Source organism: Dreissena polymorpha, chromosome 5, assembly GCF_020536995.1.
Source record: "Dreissena polymorpha isolate Duluth1 chromosome 5, UMN_Dpol_1.0, whole genome shotgun sequence".
NCBI classification, from domain to species: domain Eukaryota; kingdom Metazoa; phylum Mollusca; class Bivalvia; order Myida; family Dreissenidae; genus Dreissena; species Dreissena polymorpha.
In genome coordinates this window covers 73,189,152-73,216,465 of record NC_068359.1, presented here as the reverse complement: position 1 = coordinate 73,216,465, position 27,314 = coordinate 73,189,152, and the positions used below count along the sequence as shown (strand labels likewise).

General features: G+C 36.8%; 1 protein-coding gene and 1 non-coding gene across 2 annotated transcripts; one reads left to right on the top strand and one right to left on the bottom strand.

The window, feature by feature from the left end:
• Window positions 1-4,653: 4,653 nt before the first annotated feature.
• Window positions 4,654-23,711, top strand: LOC127831801 (uncharacterized). Its single transcript, XM_052356876.1, has 3 exons — window positions 4,654-4,744; window positions 4,918-6,457; window positions 20,127-23,711. Exons 2-3 carry the CDS (start codon window positions 5,773-5,775, stop codon window positions 23,144-23,146), a joined length of 3,705 nt encoding a protein of 1,234 aa, XP_052212836.1. The 5' UTR covers window positions 4,654-4,744; window positions 4,918-5,772; the 3' UTR covers window positions 23,147-23,711.
• On the bottom strand, window positions 18,913-19,002 carry Trnaf-gaa (transfer RNA phenylalanine (anticodon GAA)). The gene is given in 2 exon segments: window positions 18,913-18,948; window positions 18,966-19,002. It is a non-coding gene; the product is annotated as a tRNA-Phe (tRNA).
• Window positions 23,712-27,314: the final 3,603 nt, after the last annotated feature.

Genomic DNA, 27,314 nt, shown 5'->3' with positions numbered 1-27,314 from the left:
GGAGGGGGGGGCATAGTGTTTCACAAACACATCTTGTTATTTTTATAAATATAATGGAACATTTAGTTAGTTTCCCTATGCAGCTCTATGGCTTTAACCTAAGTAAATATAATATTGACAACTTGACAACATTTAGTTATCAATTTTAAAGTTATTGGGATCAAAAAATCAAATACACCAATTTCCCAATATGATGACTTCACGACGAGAATTTTCCCAATTTCAGGTCTTTTTGCGCACAATTTTCGCAATTGGGCTTGTACCGGTACTTTTCCCCATTGGACAAAGAAAATTGCTGGCTTTTATGGTATTCTTTAATGAATTAAAGAAGTCTCTTTAAAACAAAAATTCCATCCTAGTAGGACATGCAGTACCTGATTAGCCTGTGCAGACTGCACAGCATAATCTGGGAGGACACTACGCTCATGCATTAAACCCTGTTTTCCTAAAGCAAGGATCATTTATATTCAGTATATTCACATATACAGATTTGATACTGTTATTGTTTTACTTAATCCTGATTTAAGGTGCATTGATATGGTTTAACTATAAAGGATTAAATAAAAATTGTGCTTTTGCCTGTCTCTCTGTCAGTCCTTTTGACCTTTTGTTCTGCATAATTCTATCACAATAGGTAAGTTATTTAACTTCAAACAACAGTGTTCTTTGTTTGTAGGATTTTACACCATTAACCCTTTCAGTCGGGAACCGAATTTTGAAGGCCTTTGCAAACAGTTTGGATCCAGATGAGACGCCACAGAACGTGGCGTCTCATCAGGATCCAAACTGTTCGCTATTCTGATAATATTCTTTGAAAAAAATCGAAGAAAATGCTAATTTTAGAAATTCAGCAGACAACATTTTAGCAGATGATAAATTTCCCTGCATGCAAAGGGTTAACACCAGAATGTCAGTCCAATCACTTCTATCAGTACACCTTATAACACTTTTCCTTACCCTTTAGAATTTATCAAAATTCTGTAAGATTTCATGCTGAGTGAGACTTTTTAAAAGTACATATCTGCTTTTGCCTTAAACATTATTGCATCATTAAAAATACCTCTGATTTACGTGCCACTTAAAAAGTAATGTAAATGTAAAGGATAAAATACTTTTTATTTTAACTTGAATAGTCTCAGAGATATTAAATAGCGAATCTTTGTAAGATTTCAGGCTGATGCAGATTTTCTTATTGAAAGTACACGTCAGCATTTGCGCACAACTTTATTGTTTCTAAATTGACCCTTTCCTACTGAGAAGCAAAGTAAAAATGGCTACGTGCGAACAGCATAAAACCAGAACAGCCTGCATGTAACTCGCAGTCTGTTCTGGTTTTATGCACAGGTGGTTAGCGTGTGGCTATGATATTAATTAGTGAAAACATCATTTTGAATGATAAATAATCATATTATAACGAAAAATTAACGTTTCTGAAATAAAAATATTTCACTATCTAACCACCTGTGGTTTTATGCTGTTTGCTGACCATCAGTACCTAAGGTTTGGAGATGAAGACTTAAAAACTTGAATCTTGTAAGAAAGATCTTAACTTTAATATATCTTTCCAAGGGACTACAAATGGGTGAATATACGAATCTAAGTGGTAAATGGTTTACATTTCATAATTGAATATCAATTGAGAGGTAATGTAAAACAATAGCAAAAAATAAATTTACTGTGAGTGTTAAGATGTGTGTTTCCCTGATTTGCAAAAAATAAAACACGGATACATATTGACCACTCCCACCATTCACCCAGTCTTTGACATTATGTATCTATTATTTATAAGAGTGTCGACTTTTCGAATGACAATGATATTGAACCCACCAACTCTTTATGTAATCCTAAATTAGGATAAAAGATTGTTAAGTTTGCATTTGCATTATACTAGTTCAATAAGTTACCGACGTATTTGGTAGAAACCATTGTTCTATATTGAGCAACTTTTACCTCGACTCTCGTCTGTCCCATATCAGAATCAAGTGTTGATAACAGTAAGCTATGTGTCGCGAGTTGCCAGACAAAAGTTACATTTGTTTTCGAGAAATTAACATTGAGCAAAACCCGTTTTTAGCTCATCTATTTTTTGAAAAAAAAAAATGAGCTATTGTCATCACCTTGGCGTCGGCGTCAGCATCAGCGTCCGGTTAAGTTTTGTGTTTAGGTCCACTTTTCTCATGAAGTATCAAAGCTATTGCATTCAAACTTATTACACTTACTTACTATCATGAGGGTACTGGGCAGGCAAAGTTAGATAACTTTGGCGTGCATTTTGACAGAATTATGTGCCCTTTTTATACTTAGAAAATTAAAAATTTGGTTAAGTTTTGTGTTAAGGTCCACTTTTCTCATAAAGCATCAAAGCTATTGCATTCAAACTTGGTACACTTACTTACTATCATGAGGGGACTGGGCAGGTAAAGTTAGATAACTCTGGCGTGCATTTTGACAGAATTATGTGCCCTTTTTATACTTAGAAAATTGAAAATTTGGTTAAGTTTTGTGTTTAGGTCCAATTTTCTCATAAAGCATTAAAGCTATTGCATTCAAACTTGGTACACTAACTTACTATCATGAGGGGACTGGGCAGGCAAAGTTAGATAACTCTGGCGTGCATTTTGACAGAATTATGTGCCCTTTTTATACTTAGAAAATTGAACGTTTGGTTAAGTTTTGTGTTTAGGTCCACTTTATTCCTAAAGTATCAAAGCTATTGCTTTCATACTTGCAACACTTACTTACTATCATAAGGGGACTGTGCAGGCAAAGTTATGTAACTCTGACTGGCATTTTGACAGAATTATGGCCCCTTTATACTTAGAAAAGTTAAAATTTTGTTAAGTTTTGTGTTTTGGGCCACTTTACTCCTAAAGTATCATAGCAATTGCTTTCAGACTTGGAACACTCACAAACTATCATAAGGGGACTGTACGGAACAAGTTGCATAAATCTGATTGTAATTTTGACAGAATTATGGCCCTTGTTTGACTTAGTAACTTTGAATATATGGTTAAATTTTGTGTTTACATCCACTTTACTTCTAAAGTATCAATGCTATTGCTTTCAAGCTTCAAATACTTTAATACTATCATAAGGGTACTGTACCTGGCAAGTTGAATTCTACCTTGACCTTTGAATGACCTTGACTCTCAAAGTCAAATAATTAAATTTTGCAAAAATTACCATGACTTCGTTATTTATGATCAGATTTGATTGATACTTTGACAAAACAACTCTTACATGACATACTACAATAGACTCCACCCAAACCATCCCCCATGCCCCCCCCCCCGAATCCCCCCTCGCCCCCCAAAAAAACTTTTTTTTCTTCTCTTTTTTGAAAGAACATCTTATAAATGACCACACCCTCACACTATACCCGACCCCATCCAACCCCCCCCCCCATTTTTTTTTTTGGAAACATGGTTAAAAAACGAAATATTTATTTTTATTCTTTTATTTTTGAAAGACCGTCCAACTATCCCACCCAAGAATCCCCCCCCCCCCACCAAAAAAATAAATTATTTTTATTTTGTTTTTGCATTTGTATTTCTTATTTTTGGAAGATAATGTAATAAATGACCACACACCAACACTATACACCCCTCTCCACCCCAACCATCCATCTTTTTTTTATTGAAGTATTGAGATAGTTCCCTTCACCTTTAAAAAGAAAAATAGATGAGCGGTCTGCACCCGCAAGGCGGTGCTCTTGTTTCTCTTAACCTTTCCCACTCAGAAGCAAAGTGAAAATGGCTTTGTTCAAACAGCATAAAACCAGAACCATACTCGCAGTATGTTCAGGATTTATGCTGTTTGCTGCTCATCAGTAACTACGGGTTGGAAATGAAGCCTTTAAAACTTGAATTTAGTAAGAAATGTATTGAATTAAATGTAACTTTCTAAGTGACTACAAATGCGTCAAAATACGTATCTAAGAGATAAAGCGTTAAATTTTTTAAAACGGTGACCTTTACCAACAAATAACCTACACGCAATCTCAAGCAAGGTTGATGAAATGTATTGTGATATAATATAATGTATGAAATAACTTTTTTTCTAGAGTTATAAAGAGAAACCGTATTTTCTACACCAGTTTGTTAACCAATAGACTTATCTAAACATAAATCTTCGCATGCTTCTTTCAAAGGCACGGGTTCTCTCCATGTTCCGGGACGAATATGAGATTGATTTGTGGTAGCGATGCCGGACAAGTGGGTTTCCTCCGGGTACTCCAGCTACCTCTAAACAAATCAAGACCACGCCAAATTTGAAAGTCTCTTAGTTACAACTAAAACGCCGGAAATTGCAGCCTTTAATGAAAATTCTTATAAACTTACGAGGTTCTGGTTAATTTATTCGGCAGTAGTACTGGGACATACTCCCGGTCCACACAAAATGCTGTCTAGGCGCGGAAGGACCTAATACACTTCGAAATACTTACACACGCACCCCCCCCCCCCCTCCACAACCACACGCTCCCCCCCCCCACACCCACACTGAACATAAATTCCGCGTTTCGGTTTCATGCGGTTGTTTTTATCACAAACTTGATTGCTATTTTCGGCCTATCCAACCACATCCTTCTTGATACGAATTTAAAGAAGAGATAAAAAATATTTAAATGAGACTAACAATAGTTTTAAAAAATCGGAATCGCACATGAATTTTGTGATTTTCGAATTCGGTGATGACTCATTTAAGCAAAAGGATTTAACCATCGAAAAACTGCATAGTTTAAACGGTATAAAGGTTTAATTTATATGGGGGGGATGTAACAAAAACATGGGCTGTCGTGTGATTTTCAGAAATGAAAGTAAATCGGCGACGTTTTTTTACAAAATAAAAGTGTTCTTAGTTTTGACTCTTTTTAGCATGCCGTATATATTAACTCAAGTACTTATGTTTTTATTGCAGCGAAAGACCGATAACCTTAATTGGCCTACCTTTAAGTTATTGTAGGGTAAAGTTCACTATCAGTCAATATTAAACACCCTAATTTAGCCTTGGTAACCGAAATTTTTATTGGCAATAAATAAGTCACCCGTTCAAGAAGAAAAAAATCTAGAACATTTTCGACGTCTGTTTATATTTCTGACCCATTGATAAACTTAACGCGTTATCATCAATAAATCATATTATGCACGCGAAGAAAAAATTAAACCAGTAACGTACGGAAATGAACGAGCATATAGCTCGAAGATTATCAAAAGTTCAACTATCATCACCGAAATGAGCCGAAGATTTCCGATTGCTCACGGAACCCCCGACTTAACTATTTGAGAATCTTTTCACTTAACGAACAGCTGTTTGACTCGTGCCAAACCCTCCAAAAGTTCGCAACGGGCCATCTCAGCCAAGTCTTGAAACTGTCTTTACATTATGTGTCAGCCTTAAGGGCCGTATGGCTATTGTGATTACACTCGAGTGGAAATCAACACCGACGAAGTGCTTCCATTGACATGCCTTATCATCTGTTGATAGTATCTCGACCTCTTTCGGTCAGTCCTTGTCTGCCATTACAAACGACCAACGCAGTATCCGATCTGTTGCGGTCGCCTCATTTTAAAGTTGTTTTCGTTATGAATATGCTTAGTTTCAAATCTTGATTTTAGTTGTTTATTGAAGAAATAAAATGGGAAGCGAGAGGATTTCGTTGATGAAAATAACTTTAGTACCTCAGAAATTCTTTTTGTTTCGGATCTGCGTGTTAACCAGCCGAGAAAGTCATTGTGGGGATTTACATGAACATTGACTTATTATTCTTTTGAAATGAACACAAATAGTTCTGTGATATTCATCATGATGTTTTGGTTGGTTATTTTCACCGCCGTGCTAAGTGCGCCCGTAACTAAGGACCCTTATGACGTCATTTCATCGCCGGCCCAAAAGAAAAGAAATAGTAATTTTGGCGAAGACTCCGGGGATAGTTTTGGAACAATGGAACGTGATTTTGTGCAAGAAATTATCGAACTTTTGCAAGAGCGACTAAAAGACTCATACCAGACTATTGAAAAAGGACCAACTATTCCAAAAGGCGAAGAAACAAAAATAGAAGCGACCGAAGTCGAAATGATAGAATTTTTCAAAATTTACAAACTTATAAAACACAAACGCGAGTCATTGAATAGAAATGGGTTACTGTTTGAAGAAATCACCGATGTGATTGACGCGTCACGCACAGACATTGACGAAATGGTTCAATTTGTTAACATAATGTACGACTACCTGGAAGCGAATATTGTTAGCATTCTGACAGAAATACTTACGGGAAATATAAGTAAGGCGTCCACCGCCTTTCAAGTATTCAACGAGTCCATCGAAACAGTGAACTTGAAATTGAAACCAACAGTTTCCGGAAATGCTGACGCTAACACGGCAATAACTCCGAATGTTAATGACAAAAGACGCTCGATCGAGGAAACTTTTCCAGATCATCGGGAGATGCGACCTCAAGGTAATGGGTTTTTTATACCAATGTTAGAATAGCTTTCGACGATCAAACTAAATATGAGTCGCACTCTTGCTACACGGGGCTTAATGAAAGTGTGGACAGTGTCCTCAAAGATTAGCCTATGCAAAAAAGAAAAAAAAAGATTAGTCTGTGCAGTATGCACAGGCTAATCAGGGAGGACACTTTCCGCATTTTTGGTATTTTCCGTTTAAAGGAAGTCTTCTCTTAACGAAAATTTAGTTTTGGCGGAAAATGTCGTCCCTGATTAGTCTGTGCGGAATGCGCAAGCTAATGTGGGACGACACTTTACGCACATGTATTTATCCCAGCTTTTCAAGAACGCGGCTTATATATTTACTATACTGACGTGGCTTTAATGAGTACAGCCGTATGTGCCCTGGCAAGAATGTGAACGCATAGACACAAACGCTGCATGGTGGAAAATACTTACATACAAATAAGATTTGAGCCGTGCTCTGTTAAAAGGGTGTTTATGCACGTGCGTAAAGTGTCGTACATTAGCCTGTACTGATCGCACAGTCAAATCAGGGACGTCACTTTCCGCCTACACTGGAATTTCGCGAAGACGAGACTTTCTTTAAACAGAAAATATCATAAACGCGGAAAGTGTCGTCACTGATAAGCATGTGAAGACTGCACAGGCTAACCTGGTACGACATTTTACGCACTTGCATTAAACCCGCTTTTCACAGAGCACGGCTCACTTTAATTCAACAGATGTGTTATATCCAATATACACCCACATTGGTGTTCTCAATTATGAACAGGTATGCGCCAGAAATATATTTTACATTTTTGAATCATAATAACGTTTACTTTTGTGTACTGACATGAGTATTATTATGGTGCTGTGTCTCCAATTTACAGATAAAATTCATTTTTCGCTTGCTTCTTTATTTGCATTAATGTATCGATGAGAAAGTACAGAAAGATTAATACAACAGTTATATAACTCGCATTAAAGAGTAATGCATATTAATAGTATGAAAATTATGAATAATTTACAAGTTAATTAATAATGTAAAAGTGTTAATATTAGTTCGATGTTCATTAATAAAAAGCACTATTGCATACATGCAAACGATTTACACCCAACACCTTTTCAATTCTCATCGATGCAATCAATGCATCACAGATTATTTGCAAGATACATAAAATATTTTATTATTGCAACTGAAAGACCAAGGCATTAATTATAAAGAATGCAACAGAAATATGTGTGCATCAATAAGTTGGTTTGTTTTTAGATATCGGCCACGCTCCGGGAAAACGGGGTTTAATGCATGTGGGTAAAGTTTATCCCCAGATTAGCATGTGCAGTCCGCACAGCCTAATCAGGGACGGCACTCTTTACCTTAAATGAATTTTCGCTGATAATATACTTCCTTTAAACACAAATACCATTAAAGCGGAAAGTTGGTTACTGGTTAGCCTGTGCGGACTGCACATGCATTACGCCCCGTCTCCCAGAGCTCAGCTGTGCGGACTGCACATGCATAACGCCCCGTCTCCCAGAGCTCGGCTGTGCGGACTGCACATGCATTACGCCCCGTCTCCCAGAGCTCGGCTGTGCGGACTGCACATGCATAACGCCCCGTCTCCCAGAGCTCGGCTGTGCGGACTGCACATGCATAACGCCCCGTCTCCCAGAGCTCGGCTGTGCGGACTGCACATGCGTAACGCCCCGTTTCCCAGAGCTCGGCTCATATTTATGAACGCCGATTTTACGAGTATTCCAGTCACATCACAATAGCCAGAACACATACTGAGATAGCTTGGTATTTAACCAGTTCTGCACATATTTAAGCCAGTTCTTCAGGTCGGACCTCAAAGACCTCGTGAAGAGGCCGGTAGGACCTGTAAATAAACTCTGATATACACACTTTAAGCCAGTTACTAACGACTGTCCTACTAGGATCTGCGGTAGGCGTAGAAGTCATTTCAATTATCCCTTTACCACACATATATGTATTTTGACACTTGTGTAGTCCCTTCGAAAGTTAAATTTAATTACAGACCTTTGTTGCTAAATTTAAGTTTAAAGGCTGCATTTCCAACCCTAAGGATAAGATATTGATGAGCAGCAAACAGCATAAAACATGAACAGATTGCAAGGTACTCGCAGACTGTTCAGGTTTTATGCTGATTGCAAAAGGCATTTTAACTTTTATTCTGAGTGGGAAAGGGCTATTATAAATATGCATCTAGAACACAGATGCTCCAAGATGATCAACATGCAAAATAATTTAACGAATAACTGAGACATAGTAATTTAGGTACTTCGTATACAAGCTATGTGAAAGAGAGGTTAAATGCATGTGCGTAAAGTGTCGTCCCATAGTAGCCTGTGCAGTCCGCACAGACTAATCAGGGACAACACTTTCCGCCTAAACTAGATCTTTGTTAAGAAGAGACTTTCTTTATACATAAAATAGCATAAAAGCGGAAAGTGTCGTCCCTGATCAGATTTTTTTATTAAAGTAAATCCCGGGCCGATCCCATCTCAAGTGTTATACATATTTAGCATTTGTTTATTATAGTGTTAATGTCTTCGAAATCGAATTATAGATCCTTTCGCTTTATGTCATTTTTTTCAACCACGAGCACCAACAATGCGCAGACTAACTTGCAAAGTAAAAATCGTGTGCAATGTTTCAGTGGTTAACGACTCGAGAAAATACGTTTTATCGAATATATTATTATAAAACGATGAATAACCTAATATCTAACACGCTGTTTTATGGTCATTACACCGTTATATCACACTATTTTGTAAAGTCACACATGAATATTCATTGCAATGATACCTTAAAATTATATTTCTTATTAGGATACCATATAAATCTTTATGTCGGTAGTTTCCGTGAGCGATCGGAAATCTTAGGCACATTTCGGGAAAAAACGTGTTCCTGCTGATAAACCTTCGAATACTCGTTATGTCGTTGATATTCCTCTCTCCTAGCGACTCCGAAATAACGAGGTCTGAATGTATATCAGTGCCCTGATAGCAGTAAAACACTATTCCACATCGACCTTTGATTCAGACAGACGTACAATCAAATCTTCAACGATAGGCGACATGACATCCGATAAATTGCATAGCCATATGGTCCCATTACGCGCGCGTCTTTAATCTTGTCTGATATTTGTCTTAAACTCAGCGGACTATCTTTTTGAGTGTCGTTGATTCTCGTCCATTAAACGGGGTTCAACGAGAACGTGTCACCAGGTACGGCAATGTTATGACCAAGTTCTGGGAAAACGGGGCTTAATTCATATGCTTAAAGTGTCGACCCAGATTAGCTTGTGCAGTCCGCGCATGCTAATCGGATAGACGCTTTCCGCATACTGGATCGTTGCTAAGAAAATGTCGTACCTGCGGCTACACAGGACGACACTACGCACGTGCATTAATCTCGGTTTTCTCAGAACGAGGCTCATGTAAAAAAAAATATGCACGTGTAAAAGGGGTATAGGGGCGGGGATGTTTGATGAATATACAATATTGTGTATTCGGATAAGCCCCGAAGGCTTCACAGCAAACACATAACAAAATATACGAGAACTGTACCAAAACGTTTTTTTGCACCGATTTCAACGCGTCTTTTTGCAAATTGTTCATAAGAAACGGTTAAAACATATTTATTATATTTACCGGACACTTTCTTCTTACTTCATACTTACTTGATTCTTAAATAAAATGCCAGCAATGTCTTGTGCATTCTAGAAATGTTATCATTTTTGCGCATACGTTGTTGGGAGATACCTGCATTTAGTGCACTAATTGGATGCGACCTGCTATCGTTTTTGAAATGTGTTTAATCTAGCGCGCACATATTTGATTTTGCGTGTTTTTTTACCTCCTTGCAATGTAAACATTAGGTTTGAGATTATTATGAGCTTGCAGACGTTGTTGCGACTACGTAAATCATGTTATAGTTGCTGCCATCAGGAGTTTTTCTAATGTCCTTTTGTGGTTCACTTAAAAAAGTATTTAATTGTCTACGTATTACAATGTATAAACAAATGAAAGATATTCTTTAAACACACTAAAATAAATCCATGTTTAGTTTTATGTAAAAAATAAATAAGAAGAAATACACCAAAATCAAGACATATCAACTTACATAATTTGTTATTATGTGCGAGTCAGTCATGAAGGCTCCCTCATAAAAAAATACCGCACAGGGTGCAGAATCAACGGGGTTTTCAGGGCGTTAAACACGGGCTTGACGGAATGTAAACACACCGTTAGGAACTTATTTTGTTAAATGTCTCAAGTTATTGACATACATTTTCGAAAATCGTTCGTATATAAAAGACAGTTTTTCTGCAGTCCGTGCCGATACCTCAAGGCATAAGAATAAATCATTGGATACGTCTGAAATCGATGACACAATTTCACGTTGCGTGCAGCATAACCGTGCAGTACACAACGCGTTTTTGAACAAGAACACAGGCTTCTTATTCTTAGTAATTCTTATGTATTTCACATTGCCATAAGCAGCATACAAATCTGTCTTGTATGCGCTAGTTAAATTGTTTAAGAATTTTTTTTTTAAATAGTTATTTGAAAAAAAACACAATACCAATTACCGGCGTGTTTTCATCCGTTAACGTTTAATTGGGAACCCAACAAAGTCACGCGATCCTGCACCCTGCATATATAGTTTTATAATTGCATGCAGTAAATGTAAGGCTCTCGTTAAGAGCATTTGAGCCCTAGAAAAACACGGGGCTTTATGCATGTTCGTGAAGTAACATCCCATCGCAAACGCTAATCAGGGACCACACTTTCCGCCTAGACGGGATTTTTGTTTATATTTCTTGTTATATGTTAATTGTAAGATATAAAGCGCAATTGACAACCCATATACTCTTGCACTTTCGTTTTCTTAGTGATAAGTATATCATGATGTTTTTCTTGACTGTAAACAGTAATGAGTTGAAAACAATTTGTTAAACTTGCGTTTATCTCTCCAAAATGTAAACATCTAATGCGATTACTATCTTGTCTAGCCTCAAAGTCATCCAAGATTTCAAAACAACTAGGTCGCCCTATCGCCTTTAACTACAGTACAGGAAGGCCGATCAGGTCAATTTTATTATGAACTTAAATTCGGCTACTTTATCAGAAAAACTCCTATAATGCAAGTAGATTGTTCTTAAAGGGACTGTCAACCACGAAGGACGAAAACAGAAAAGTTCTAAAATATCGTATTTTTTTACAATTATTAGTTTATATTCATAAGAATATCACGACCGGTATATTACATTACATGTACTTGAAAAAAGTTCATATTTTTAGTATATCTGGTAATAAAATTTTGCGAGGTGAAATCGAAAGTACATCGCGAAAATAGGCGACATAACGATATAGAGGATATTTGTTGGATCCGGTGGATTATCGATTTCATTTCACGAGTGATCATAGAAAATAATATTTTCACGAGTGACGAGTGAAAAAATATATTTTCTATGATCACGAGTGAATTAAAATCGATAATCCACCGAATCCAACAAATTTTCTTATTATTTAATGCATTTTTCACAGTTTATATATTCATTGTTCAAGAGTTTAACTAACGAATTTTGCTGGGATAATGACGTCATTTCGTCAAAAAATGACGTCATTTCACAGTAAACAATGAAAATTATCGATAATACTCACTGATAATTTTCACTGTTTGAAACAGTGAAATTATCAGTTTAAATGGTCCGTGTATATACCGTCTTTTCGTTTTGTATTCGACACAACGAAACATGAGAATTAAGGCATATTTGTTTATATTCCGATTTTCTAATTACCGAAACAAAAACAAAGTACGAAAACAAAATTAACTTCTTTTTATCGTTTTCTGTTGAACTTATTATAAAACAAATTGCGAAATGTATTTCCCTCTTCAAATTTCGTTTCAATCTTCATACAACGAAAATCAATGAATAAAACTTGGTCTCGTATACCGTTCTTGGTTTGATATTACGGTTTACAAAAAACGAAAAACGAGTGGCGCTGTTCAAAAATCTATAAATAAAAAAGATCTTTGCTCTGTGCTGCTGTCTTGGGGAGGTAACTCATTCGTGGCTATTGCGCGTTCTTTTTCCCTTTACATAAGAATACATCACTTATTTCGATTAGGATGGCTTCTTATGTGCATTTTGGGGGGAGGGAAAGACACGCCGTAAGGGAAGAAGACGTGGATATTTTCAGTTGTTTTTCGACCAGGATGGCTTCTTACGTGCATTTTTTTGGGGGGGGGGGGGGGGAGAGAAAGACACGCCGTATTAGGGAAGAAGACGTGGATATTTTCAGTTGTTTTTCCAAATTATGTATTTGTCGAAATTGAAATGATCATAATCTGACATCTAAATGTTTCCAAACGTACCGGTATTTCATGTCGATCCAACCGAATTGATAGGGCGATAGTTAGTCTCTTATGACACTTCTTTTTCTTTGCCCTTATGACACTTCGTTTTCTTTGCCTCTATACTATGCAAATTCAGTACTAATTTAAAAAAACTCGTTTTAGTCCTATAATTAGGGAGAGGTCCTTACATTTTAAGAGCTGTAATACCCCTTCCCCTGATTCCCGTATTCCAATTATTATTAACCCTTAGACCCGAATGATGTTTAAAGAAGAACAATAATCGCCGGCGGCTGCTAAAATGTCCCCTTTTACATCACCGTACATAATAGAATGTTAAAGTTGTATTAGTACTGCCAATATTGAAATAATGAACAAGACACAAGGACAATAAATAAAAAGTTGTTTGAAGCTTATGAAATGGTTAAGTGCAAGGTGTCTAAAATATAATTTCTAATTCGTTCGATTAAGTACAAATACATGTACATGTTACATTTCACAACTGAACTGTGATATGTCTAGTGCTATTTGCTCTGATAGAGTTATAACCAAACACCTTATATGAAACCGTTTTGCGCTTGAAATAATTTTATATAATATTATTAATAATATTAATAAATGTCCCTATTTAATAACTTATTAAAAAACATATTTTATGTTCCGGAAAGAGCGCTCAAGATGAAGTAAATGCTTACAAAATATTTACCTTCATATACCTTCATATAATATATACATTGATCCGTAAAATAACTTCTCCTCCCATAAGCTGAAAAAAACGTATTACATACGAGTCGCCGCACTTTCAGTGCGACGCCAATAACGCCGCTTAAAATTACTTTAAATGTTACGGTTTATAAAGAAGGTGAATAGCATGCGTAACGCCTATAGAAACTACTTGCACGCGTTGAAACGTTCCGTTTTTGACAATGGTTGTCTCCTAAAACGAAACTCGAATACAATTATAAAAAAGCTTGTGTATGATTTGCAGAGAGAAACGCGCATTCAAGCAAGCGTTTGCTTGCGTGATCTGTTAATGTGCACGAAAAGTCGAAAATGTATTATTTTATTCCTTTTATACACATCCAGTTCATGTAAAAAGTCATTCGAAAAGTGAAAAAAAACGTACCTAAAAACATTATTCATAAATTTGTAACAATTTCATAGTTGTAACGTATATGGTATTTTAAATAATTGATTTTAATTAGCGTTGATTTTTCTATTATTATAATTTAATGGTCTTGTAATATAATGTTACTAGATCTATTTATTTTCCCAATAGAGTAGCCAATAATAGCTATCCCAAGACTCGACTATTCTTCGTCTATAATTGTCTACATGTATGTATTCAAAAATATTAAGATCTAAGGGAGAAAATTGCGCAAAAGATCAATCACGACCCATCTCTCCAAAACAGCGGAGCGCCCCTCGTTTTTCGTATACCGTTTTATCAATTCAAGAACGGTAAATGGAAACAGGCACTGTGTTTCAATTTTCATATATTGATTTTTGTATAATTAAAATTGAAACGAAATATGAATAGAGAAATAAGATTTTTGTTTTGTTATTAGTACACCGAAAAACGATACAAAGAACTCAACGTTGTTTTTGTTTTTTTGTTTTTGTTTTTGTTCTGGTTATAAGAAAATCGGAATATGAACTAGTATACGTTGATTTTTGTTTTTCCTTGTGTCTAATGCAAAATGAAAATGGAAAAGACGGTATATACACGGACCTTTAATTCACTGATATTTCTCTATAAACCACCGGAAATCATTAAATAAATACACACTATAACTAACGCAAGTAGATTGATCACTTTATATATATTAGATATATACAATTCACTACGCATGCACAATTTGCATTCCGGGTTTTACCACGTGACGATACTGATCAATCTACTGGCGTTATTTATAGTTAACTGGTAGTTACCTGGTTGACATACCCAGTAAAATTCATTACCAAATATACTGAAAATATGAAAACATAGCAACTTTTTTTCAAGTAATGTAATATACCAGTCATGATATGTTAATCAATATCAACTAATAATTGTAAAAAAATACGGTATTTTACAACTTTTCTTTTCTTCGTCGTCGCGGTTGACAGTCCTTTTAAAATTGAAAAAATACTTAAGAGTTAAATAAGCAATAATTTTTCTTAGCAAATCAAATATTGAGAAACATTTTAATACTGCGTGCACACTCATTGCCTTCAGTTATGCGATTTCGAGATATATAAGAGTATGTATGGTTGTGCTCATCTGAGCACATAGAACTCATGTGTCGCGGTTAGGATACCGTGATCAGGGTGCAGGATCTACGGGGTTCACAGGGGTTTACAACGGGCTGAACAGAATGTAAACACACTGTAATAAACTTGGTTTTTGCAAATATCTCCAGTTATTGAAAACAACATTTGCAAAAATCTTGCATAAAAGACAGTTTTTTTGCAGTTTGTGCTGATATCTTCAAAATTAAGAATTAATCCCGAATACGTCTGAAATCGGTGCCAAACTGTCACCTTGCATGCAGCATAGCCGTGTATTTGTATGCTGTACCGATCGATTTTTTCCAAGACCATATGCTTATTTAATAAAGTAATTTTGACATACCGGTATGTCAAATTGCCAGCAGCAGCATAAAAACTGTCTGGTATGCACTGAGTTCTGGCTACCATAACGTTAAATGTCGCTTTTTATGAATTTTGACTGGCGCGACTTTATAGTTATGGACCAACCCCATTAGGAAAGTCAACCAGAAATTCCCGAAAAGTTGACAGTTAACAAAGACCGGTCCAAAACAGCTTTTAAATGCAGTAATTGGCCCAAATCAACCACTTGATTGGAAAGATTGACATTTTTCACTTTTAACTGATATATTCGTTCACAAAATACTATCTAAAACATTTAAAATTTATCTATTCTGCTCTTACATATCCAGAAAAACAGCGATGTGACAGACTTACTTGAAATGGGAATCTCCCGAGATTTCACGGTCATATAACGTTATTTCTATTTTTAGTAACATACCATGTGCTCAAGTGTTTTCAAATTCAGAAGACATTTCCCGGTATTTTAGATTATTTTCGCTTGTTTTGTAAACAAATTGTAGTGTAAATACAAACTCAAAGTAAATATTATTTAAAACTACCTGATTCACACTGAAATCAGTCTTATAATCCACCAGACGTAAGTTGTTTATCACAAATTATAGATTTCAGAAAACGGAAGTGATTTTTAAAATTTCAGCAAAAAATGTCAAGGTCGATCCGAAAGTATCCAAATGAAAACTCGTCACGTGACAAAGCGACAATGGCGTCAAAATTGTGAATTTCAGAATGATAAGAGTTATTTTCATATATTGTAAGATGCATTTGAAACATTCGAACCTTAAAATAATCCCCGATGCAGTAATTTGTATAGATTCACCAATAAATGTAGAAATGTATCCAAGAAAATGAGAATTCTTTGATTTATAGCGTGACATAAATATGTTATGACTCTGGTTGACTTTCGATACGGGGTTGGCTTCAGCGTACAGGTCTATATAAACTGTACGCTGAAGTTCCTTTAGCTAGTATGCACTAGTTTACATTTATACTTGTTTTAACAAGTTATATGAAAAAACTTCTATAATGCAAGTAAATTATTCTTAAACTTCAAAAATACTTAAAGCTTTATTTTTTGCAATAATTCTTTTAAACAAATATTAAGAAATATTCTCAGACTGCTGACGAACTCATTTTCATTCAGTTATGCGATTTCGAAACATGGGGGCGAATGAATGTCTTTGCTATGCTGGTTCCAGTTAAATCTCTGTGCGGAGGTTGATATGTAATGTAACCGTCGTGCAAGAGATTGCCTTCTTGATTTTACATTGTAGGCTAAAAAGCACTAATAAATCAAACACAAAATAAATGTGCCCTTTGTGGGAGATAACATGCACGTACTTTCTTCGATTTTGGTTTCATACCCATTCTAGCCTGCCGTGTTGATATGCTGCCCGTGTTTGTTTTTCAAAGACTTTTACATAATTAAGTTCTTTGCGATTCAATATGCGCAAACGAACACATACTTGACATTTGTTCGTATGAAAAAAAAAGTTTAGAACGAACCCGAACAAGAGAAAAAGCATCCATATCGGCAATGTAAATTGCATAGATGTGAAATGCCAACAACAAGACTTGCTACATGTATTATAATATGAAACGTAAACGTAATGTAAAACTTTAAAAGCTATGCCTAATATAGTTACACATTAATAACACGCTAGTCGACATAAAAGTATATGTTCCTTATAAACGGGGCGCCTAAATCAATGATGAATAACCCGAACCCACAACTCACATAACTGGTTTGCTTATCATTAGACAGCATATTTTCCTTCCCGAACGAAAATGTCCATCATTGAAACTCGTTAATTTTTACTAGAATGATTATTTCTGAAACGGACCCAAATTGGTTACTATCTCCCAAGCATGTTTCTCCATAAACTTTTGCACATTGATCTTGATACATTGTACAAGATAAGTAATGATGCAAAGCATCAAAGGGCGTCAGGATTTTCAGTGTAAAAGGCACTCAATGAAGTTACATGGAACGATTTTTTTTCTACTGTAAATATTTTTATTGGCCGATTATTTTAAACAAAATAGAAAAAAGATACTGGAATAACCATTATCTATAAGTTTGTGGTATAACCCCCAAATAACCATTATTTATGATGTTGTGTTATAACCTCCAAATAACCATTATCTATGATTTTGTGTTGTAACCCCCAAATATTTCATAGTTCATTTTATTTACATTGATTTCCTTTTTTTACTGGCATCCGTGTGCAGTTTTTATTTATGGAACAGAACTGTGTAGGTTTTAAAAAAATCTGCTTCATCTTGTAAGCGTAATTATATATTCTTCTCAACTTCAATGGGAGATGATTCTGAACTTATTCTTACGTAGCTCATTTACGATAGAGGTTGAGTACTCATTGATATGAAAACACTGTAAAAGTTTGGGAAAAAAATGAATGAAAACTGTAAATTGCATAAAGAAGCTGCATTTCACAATACTTTGAAATTCATTAAAAGATCATAATAGATTTATTGCTCCGATATTCATCATTTTCAATAGGGTTCGAGTAATACTGATATAAAAACACTTAACAAGTTTGGAAAGATTCAGACGAAAGTTGTGAAATCTTTTAAACAAGTGGAAATTGTTTATTTTGTCAAATTTAATAGAAAAAAATCTTGACTTATTGTCCCGATGTTTCTCATTTTAAATGAGGTAAAAATGCTCATTGATATGAAGACACTGTAAGTTTGGAAAGAATCTGATGAAAAATGTTGACATAATCACCTAACCAAGCAGTTTTTCACTTTTATTTATAAATTCAACGAGACATAATGTTGGACTTATAGTTCGATATTGCTCATATAGAGTTGAGGTTGGGTCATCATTGATAAAAAACCTGTGCAAGTTTGGGAACAATCGGATGAAAATTTTGGACTTCGAACAACGATTTCAAAATTTCTCAAATTCTAAGGAAGATAATTATGGACGTAATGGTCGGATAATGCTAAAGGGCCCATTCCACCTGGATAGTAATACGTGTCGCGCTTCGCGCTTTATATGTGGTTCTTTAAAAAAAAGCTCCGAGGAGTGCTTGACTCTAGGGAAACGGGTTGCTGGGACACAGCTCCTCCTTGATAAGCGGCTGCTTCCTTTATCGCAACTCATTGTTACAATCAATATAAAAAGTGTCGCGCTTCTTGCTCTATATGTGGAAGGGATAGTATTTAAGGCCTATGATAGACAATCATAAAAATACATGGATAATAGATGTGTTGTTTGCATTTATTTGTTAATATAAAAACACGTGTATTTTTTATAAGATATTTAAGTGATGTAAGAAATTTTTATAAACGTTGTCACCACGCGGCATCCATTAATTTTAATAAAAATGTCCAATTGTAGTAAAATGGATTTTTAATGTCTACATAAAATAAAGCTTTATTATATTCATTAACCTGACTGAAAAAAAAATGTCAGCCGCCGAACTGTTCCGTTCGTGCCGGAACCCGGGATTGAACCGGGGGCCTTTAGATGATTGTTGCGCAAACAACTTCAGTCTAACGCTCTCCCAACTGAGCTATTCCGGCTGACATCATTTATGTACTGCTATTTGGTGAAGATGTGTATAGCGATCGTTATTATATGTCTATAAATAAACTAATACATTGTACGTTTTCGTACCACTACGCCTTCCAATAAACTTGCTTGCGCGATAGGTCGTCAAATATCGTACTACATTGATTCTCCACTAAATAAGCAAATTAGAAAAAACACAAAATAAATATATTTTGATAATGTTTTGTTTTTATACAAAACCAGAAAGTTTCGCGTATTTGCCAAGTCCCTGTGATCTTTCCCCTGTGATCAGTTGTGGATCAGTTATTAATTGAAATAATTAGCTTTGCATTATTGGCAATAAATGTTGTAATAAATGTAGTAGGCACAAATGCAGTTCTTATTTACACTAATTTACACAAAAAATCACCACTATGCAAGATATTCTTAAAACAAAAATATATACATTGATCCGTCAAATAACTTCACCTCCTACAGGCGAAAAAAATGCATTTCATACTAGTCGCCGCTCTCCAGAGCGACGCCAATAAATTCACAAAAACCACTACGTAAAAAGACTGCTATAAAATTGAATTATTTATATGTACTATAATTATATTATTAACCAAACAATCAGAGGTTACATGATCAGAAACATTTTCACAATGTGTACAGTTTCTCCGTGATTTACGTTTTACAAATAAACAAGACAATTTTAGTCACAACATTTCTTGTTACAAGCTAAGATTTGTAATACTTTATTTTATCATCTCTGTATCCCAACTATTTTTATTGTCCCTTAAAATCCATGAGAGAAGAGTTTTGATAGACCATCAACAGCATAAAATCTTCTGTTTGTCCGACGCAAAGGTTATAGTGGGCCACAATAAATTTGGCATGCCTGATAATTCAAATGCTTTGCCACGACCGGTCAAGTTGGTGACCACATATTTTAATTTGCAATTCGTAATATTATTTTTGTACGCATTGTTTTCCGTTTTGTATGAGCGATGTTATTCGTCTTAAAAATAAGCGACTTACGAAATGTAAAAAGAAAGTCTTTCTGATAAGGTTTATTGAGATTCATTATTCCTATATTTATTAGAGCTACCAGATCGGAAGATTAGGATCTGAGTGAGTATGTTTCCTCTTTCAGACCATGTTAAAGACGACACGGAACGCGGCCTGTCCCCGGGTTTCAATCTCCAGGTGATGTACGAGAAGCACGGCGGTGTTTGCACGCTGATCTCGGGCTACAGTCGCGTCCCCATCCTCGTCATCTCCATGTGCCCGCTGGGATTCCTGCGATCCGACGTCAAGGACCTCTGCGAGCACATCGTTCTTACAAACGGGCGCATGCACGTCGATAACGTAATCGATATCTCGCAGACGCCAGTGCAGGATGCGGAGGGCTTCGTTTACCGGAACATGTACTGCGCGCAGTGCAACGGCGTAGTGGAGATGAAGGCCTGGGAGACGAAGCTCGACTGCGACAATCGGCAACCTCTGTCCATCTCGGACGGTAGCAAGGAAGTGACGGTCTTGCAGTTCTTTGACGACAAATTGCAAAGCTGCCGGCGGCGCTTGTCGCCAGCGTACAACAAGATGATCCACGAGTGCTCCCATCTTGACGTCATCAACACCATGAACATGTGGTACCACCAGACGCGGATTGGCGACGCCGGAAAGAGTGAGGTGTCGCCGTTTCCGCTCTCGTTCTCTATTCTCATGAACTTCGGTTTCGATGGCAAGACGCATATTTTGTTCACCTCCACGGGTTCGCAGCAGACATATGCCCCGCAATGTGGCCAGAACGAAAAATACGATCCGGTAAACAGCAAATGTCGTCCAATCACCTGCTCCGAAGGTTATCGACTTGTTCAAGGATCGTGCCAGAAGATTATCAACTACGAAATGGCACCAAGTGCGGACGATCTCGCGTCTTTAGCGGACATTGACGAGCCAGTTCAGGTCATTTTGACAATAAAGAACTTCACCTTCGGGGACGTAGTTATGCTCGAAATGAAGGGCATTGAGGATATACTGAGCATCAGTATTGCGCAGACCTTTAATATCAGTTTCGAACGAATTCAGAATTTGACCGTTTCTGTGGTGAACACGTCTGACCTTGTTGACAAGACAGGAAATAACATAATTGAGATACATCGCTTCACGACACCTCTTCCGTTCAAAACACACGATGTTATAGACAGTAATTCCATACCAAGACGAAAAAGTGACCAAGATAATCTCACATCGGATCACACCCCTCAAAAAGCCACCGAAAACAATACCGAGACCGTTGATGTGTATGTAAACAATCAAGAAATAAAAGATAACAAATCGACGATGCATGCACATTTGGCCGGTGATTCTAAACCAAACAATGCTAATGCCGACGACGAAGCATACCCCAAAGATAATATCGCAGAAATGTTTAATGAAAGATACTTCTCTGATCAAATTCAAATCGCTATCCGAATAACGTTCATCTTAAATCCATCACATAAGGACGGCATTTTGATAGAAAAATCCGTGAAAACTATTGTACAGACAATGAGTGACCTTACTGATAGCAACGCGTTCATGCTGACAATAAATGGAAAGGACTTTCAAGTAGGACATGTGGATAACTCGCCGCCACCGACGCCGATTTCATTGTTTTGTCCGAAAGGGTTCCATCCGTTTGTTGATGATGCGGAGTTTGAACTCGAACGGCACTTTGACGCAAAGAATGGACAGAACGTGACTGCTGTGAGGTTGAAGTCGTCAGGTCAGATATACTTTCCTGGTGATTACGATCTTACTTTCAACATCGATGGAAGCGTGGGTGAATTGGAAAAAATGGAGACGCAGGTCTCAAGTTTTGCCTTAATTTGCGACATGCCGAAAATTGTGAACAAGACGTGCGGGCGAATAGTTTTAAATGAACACGAATACACGCTTTTCTCAAACAAGTCGATAATGTTTGCGAATCATGTTTACAACACGACCGAATACGAGTACGAAAATGAAAGCTCGAACACCGTGTTTATTTGTTCGCCGGATTGGCTTACGGCCGAAAGACTTGTTGACGACAGCGAAATGACTATGGCGTGTGGTAACACTATGATCAAACTGGTCGTTGCTGAGAGTTATTTAACTTTTATCTTGGGAGTAATTTCTCTTGTCTGCATGTTTTCGGTATTGGTCACCTACAGTATATTCGAAAAACTGAGAAATTTACCGGGGATTAACACCATGAACTTAACACTGTCTCTTTTCTTGGGAGAGTTGTTGTTCATAATTTCTGGGTGGGTAAAGGAGCACCATGGTTGGCTTTGTTCGTGCTTTGGCGTCATCCTTCATTACTTCTTCCTCGCATCTTTCTTCTGGATGAACGTCATGGCATATGACGTTTTCAAGACGTTCGCGCAAAAGTGCATCCTGCTCCGACTCCGTGAAAAACGGAAATATGCCCCGCGGTACGCGCTGTATGCATGGGGGTGTCCGCTTGTAATCGTCGGATTTTGTTGCTTGATTGACTTTGGCAAGATCTTTGACTCTATTAAAATAGGATATGGTGGAAACTCTGTGGCTGATCCGGAGTGGATATCGGGGGTAGCGGCAAGGAATGAGCACAGCGGAAAAAGTAACACTACCAGTAGCAAGAGTCACGTCTACAGCATCGGATGTTGGATTCAGAACCCCGTAGCGTCCATGGTGGCGTTTGGTGGACCCATGATCCTTATTCTGCTAATAAACGCCGTCATGTTTTCGCAGACGATAATCAGCATTCATGCGAGCACCAAGGCGACGCGGACGAGCGTTCGGAAATCCTCGTTTAACCGTATGACGGGCAAAGATGACGTCATGCTGTACATGCGCATGTCCACCGTGATGGGGTTCACGTGGGTTTTCGGACTGGCCTCGTCCTTGGTCAGCGCGTTCGCGGAACCCGCCTCTCAGACGGTGTGTATCATTCTCCATCTCCTCGGGATCTTTTTCATCGTGTTCAACTGCTCGCAGGGGATCTTCATTTTCTTCGCGTTCGTCTTCAACCGGCGAGTGTTCGCCATGTACAACGGTCTAGTTAAGCGTCTGAAACAAGGCCGGCACAGACCGAGCTCGGTGTCGTTAAGTCGACACACGATAACTACGGTCGCAAGCCAGGGATCGTTCTCGACAATAACGTGAGCCGTTTGGCCGAGTACTGACTTTAAACATTGACTCCATCATCGCTAGCCGTGTATCGTTGAAGCAATTACATGTAATTGTGTTGATAGTTTTTCTGCAACTTCCGGTATACAACGTCAATCAATGACAGTATAATTAAATGTGTTCATATCACACAATTGCTAGCCAATCATAAATGTGAGGAAATTATAAGTGTACACGTAAAATATATGTGTGTTTCTAAACTGACTGGCTAGTTTTATTATGTATGTGTGTTCATAAAATCTCTAGCGAACCAATTATTTGTGTATTAAAATGAAGTTAGATGCGAATAATTAATGTATTCATACATGCCTGTGGCAATACACTGGTTCCTGTCACTTGTGCACTTGTTTGTAATATGAATTGCTTAGCTTTAGTGCTGTATGTCGGAAATATGCATGGGAATTGTATACGTGTAATAACGTTAAATGAATTTGTTTTGTCCGACTGGCCATTATTGTAGGTGCCAATCCTTTTTTAGTATTCCAAGTTGAGTTTCAATCCATTTTGCTTCTTTAGGTCATATACGTAAGACAATCTAATATGTTCTATAAAGAAATATATATATATATATATATATATATATATATATATATATATATATATATATATATATATATAATTTAAAATTTAAATAAAATATATGTAAATACATAATTTATATAATAAATATAACTATTTGGAAGATTTCTGTCTTTTGAGACCATATTTTAAATGAGAAATATATTGCGCTTCTTAAAAAAAGAAAAAAGTAAACAAAAATAATCCGATATGCTTTGGCGATTGTTTTCCATGCAATCAACTTCTTAGTTTTAGCCTAAGTAGACGCCTCTATGTTTGTGATTGTAAACGCTGTATTGCCCAAATGTGTTTCCGCTTCATATTTCATAAAAATCAATATCTGACTGGCGTGCGTATGCATGTATAAATGAGCCTTGTTCTGAGAAAACTGGGCTTAATGCAAGTGCGTAAAGTGTCATCCCAGATAAGTCTGTGCAGTCCGGCTAATCAGGGACGACGCTTTCCGCCTAAACTTGATTTTTGTAAGGAGGGATTTAATTGAATTTAAAAATACCATAAAAAGCAGAAAGTGTCGTCCCTGATTAGCCTGTGCGGATTGCACAGGCTAATCTGGTACGACACTTTACGCACAAGCATTAAGCCAAGTTTTCTCAGAACGCGACTCAAATGTTTTTTAAATGCTGTTTTAATGTTATATTTTGCAATCATTGACGTGATTCTCATGCACTGCAATCATTAACGTGATTCTCATGCACTGCAATCATTGTCGTGATTTTCGTGCACTGCAATCATTGACGTGATTCTCGTGCACTGCAATCATTGACGTGATTCTCGTGCACTGCAATCATTGACGTGATTCTCGTGCACTGCAATCATTGACGTGATTCTCGTGCACTGCAATCATTGACGTGATTCTCGTGCACTGCAATCATTGACGTGATTCTCGTGCACTGCATTAGCATAAGATCCGGGCTGTTTTCATATTTGTGTGCGTTTTTGTTCGCGCACCTGTTGAACCAGTTTAACAATACCATTTAAGTACATTAATTGCGCTTCGCTGTAATCTACATAAATTAATTGAATTCCAATTCGTAAACTGAAATGCATAAGACCTTCGGTCTAAAAGGGGCTTATATGGAACGACACTTTACACATATGCTTTAAACCCCCTTTTCACATAGAGCGGCCCATATGTATTCATTATAACACGATTTTCATCTACGGACAATGTCAGCTTAATGCTGGAGAGCTTTTCACTAAAGCCACATATGGTAAGAAAAGAATAGAGAACTCTAACAAAAAATCATCCTAGTTGTATCCCCCTGCTTAAAGCTTAATTAGCTTGAATGCAGTTAAGACGACATGCTTTATTGTTTCCTCTCGAGTAACGAGCGTACCAATTTGGATGATCACAGATCACACCATTTTGTAGATAGCTTCAGAGAAAACATTTTTATGTTACATGCTCTTTGTGACCTTGTCTTAGGCACTCAAATGTTAGGACTTCATTTTCCACCGAGTAACCAGCATGCACATTTGTAAAAACATGGTCTATGTATAACGTTCGAAAAGACGAAAACGAATCTCTTGTTGCAAGTACTTGTGGTTTTGACCAGTTGACCGAAAAAGTAATCGGAGACTTCTGTCCTCCCAAGACACAAGCATAGTTGTTAAAATATTCAAGAGTGATCGTCCTTAATGGTCGGATGAACAGGAATGCCACCATTTATTCGACCAGAGGCATAATTAATAAATAATTAGCAGAATTTAACCAAATTTAACCTTAGTCGGCTTTAAAAGCTCTTCAGAGCTTGTGTTATCATGTTTGAAATACCCGACTTTATAAATAAATATTACTTGACTTGACTTGACTTGAAATATAAAATGGTTTTGCATATTTTGGGCCGCTGAAGACCGCAGCCGGCTGTTGCCTCCTCATAACAAAAAAGGGTATTATTCTACTGATGCATGTGACTACCGACCAATAACTATACATTGATACTTTGTTGTAATATTTTCTGATAATGATTTCCAAGTGTTGCTAAATGTCTATCTATATATGTTATACCATGCCACCAGTACTTTGGAATAAAACAATTGTGTCGTGTTAGGAAGGTTTTTCTGCACACGAACAATCAGACCAATGATAGTATTTATTGTTACACCGTTGAGAACGGCTTTAGGATCGTTATTATCAACATAACAGTCGCGTTCTGAGAAAACTGGGCATAATGCATGTGCGTAAAGTGTCGTCCCAGATTAGCCTGTACAGTCCGCACAGGCTAATCAGGGACGACACTTTCTGCTTTTATGACATTTTCCGTTTAAATGAAGTCTTTTCTTAGAAAAAATCCAATTTAGGCGGAAACTGTCGTCCCTGATTAGCCTGTGCAGACTGCACAGGCTAATCTGGGACGACACTTTACGGACATGCATTATGCCCAGTTTTCTCAGAACGCGACTCATAATTACTAGCGTCGCGTCTTGACAAATGCTGCTTTTGTGTCTATTTGGATTTTCCGCCGTTTTCAAGTGTTTTTCAGTAAAGTCACAGCGGTCAGATAACCTAATCTTTTCCTCAAGTGTTAGCTGGTTTCCAAGTGCACATACCCCGGGTGCAGGATCAACGGGGTTAACAGGGGTTTACACACGGACTGGACAGAATGTAAACAAAACGTTAAGATCTTTATTTTTGCAAATATCGTTTATAAGTTATTGCAATGCATTTGATAAAATCTTTAGTGCATAAAAGACAGTTTCTTTTGCATTTAGTACCGATTTAAGAATAAATAATTGAATACGTCTGAAATCGGCGCCAACATTTCACGCTGCGTGCAGCATAACCGTGGATGCGTTACACATCGAATTTTTGGCAAAGAAAGCAGACTTAAATAAAGCAATTCTGACGTGTTTCACATTGCCATAAGCAACAAAAAACTGTTTTTATGCACTAGTTGAAATCATAAGAAAAATTGTTTACAAAGTTATTTGAAGAAAAGCACCACTAACCGGTGTGTTTACATTATTTAACTTTCAATTGTGAACCTCACAAAGTCACTTTATCAGAAATAATAGAAAACAGATAAAAAACAGTTTTTTTTAAACAACAAGCTCCACTTGATATGCTCGTTATATATGCTGAGCATTTTACAAATGTAAAACTCAATGTAATTTTTAACTGAATTTTGCGATTTAAAATAACTAAATATAAGCCTAAAACTCAGAAATTCTTTATGACCTTTGACTAGGGATGCATATACAAATGGCTTTTTTCTCAAATTCCATAATCATTTTGGGATTTCGTTATAACCCCGCCTACACTGAACTGATATCCATACTGCGAAAAAACACATAGACTTTTACAAAACGGCAATAGTCACAGTAGTACATATGACTCAAGAACAACTATCCTCTTAACTATTACTCTTTTCACCCTGGTGCTCTGTTGTCAGGAATTTCCGAGATGCCCTTACCATATTGACGTGTTTTGCGCTTAAAATACCGAGCTTTTAGTGCGTTTCCAGGACATGCATGCTACGTTTAAGCGAGTATGACTGTTGGATTTTTACTATAGATTTCGCTTTGCGACCCTATATCTTCCATGCGGAGTGTATAAAAAGCATGT

Bases quoted from the DNA above. Each gene is read 5' to 3' on its own strand.
- LOC127831801 (XM_052356876.1), top strand. From the start codon at position 5,773: ATGAACACAAATAGTTCTGTGATATTCATCATGATGTTTTGGTTGGTT. The intron at 6,458-20,126 runs GTAATGGGTTTT...TTCCTCTTTCAG, and splicing joins TCGGGAGATGCGACCTCAAG to ACCATGTTAAAGACGACACG.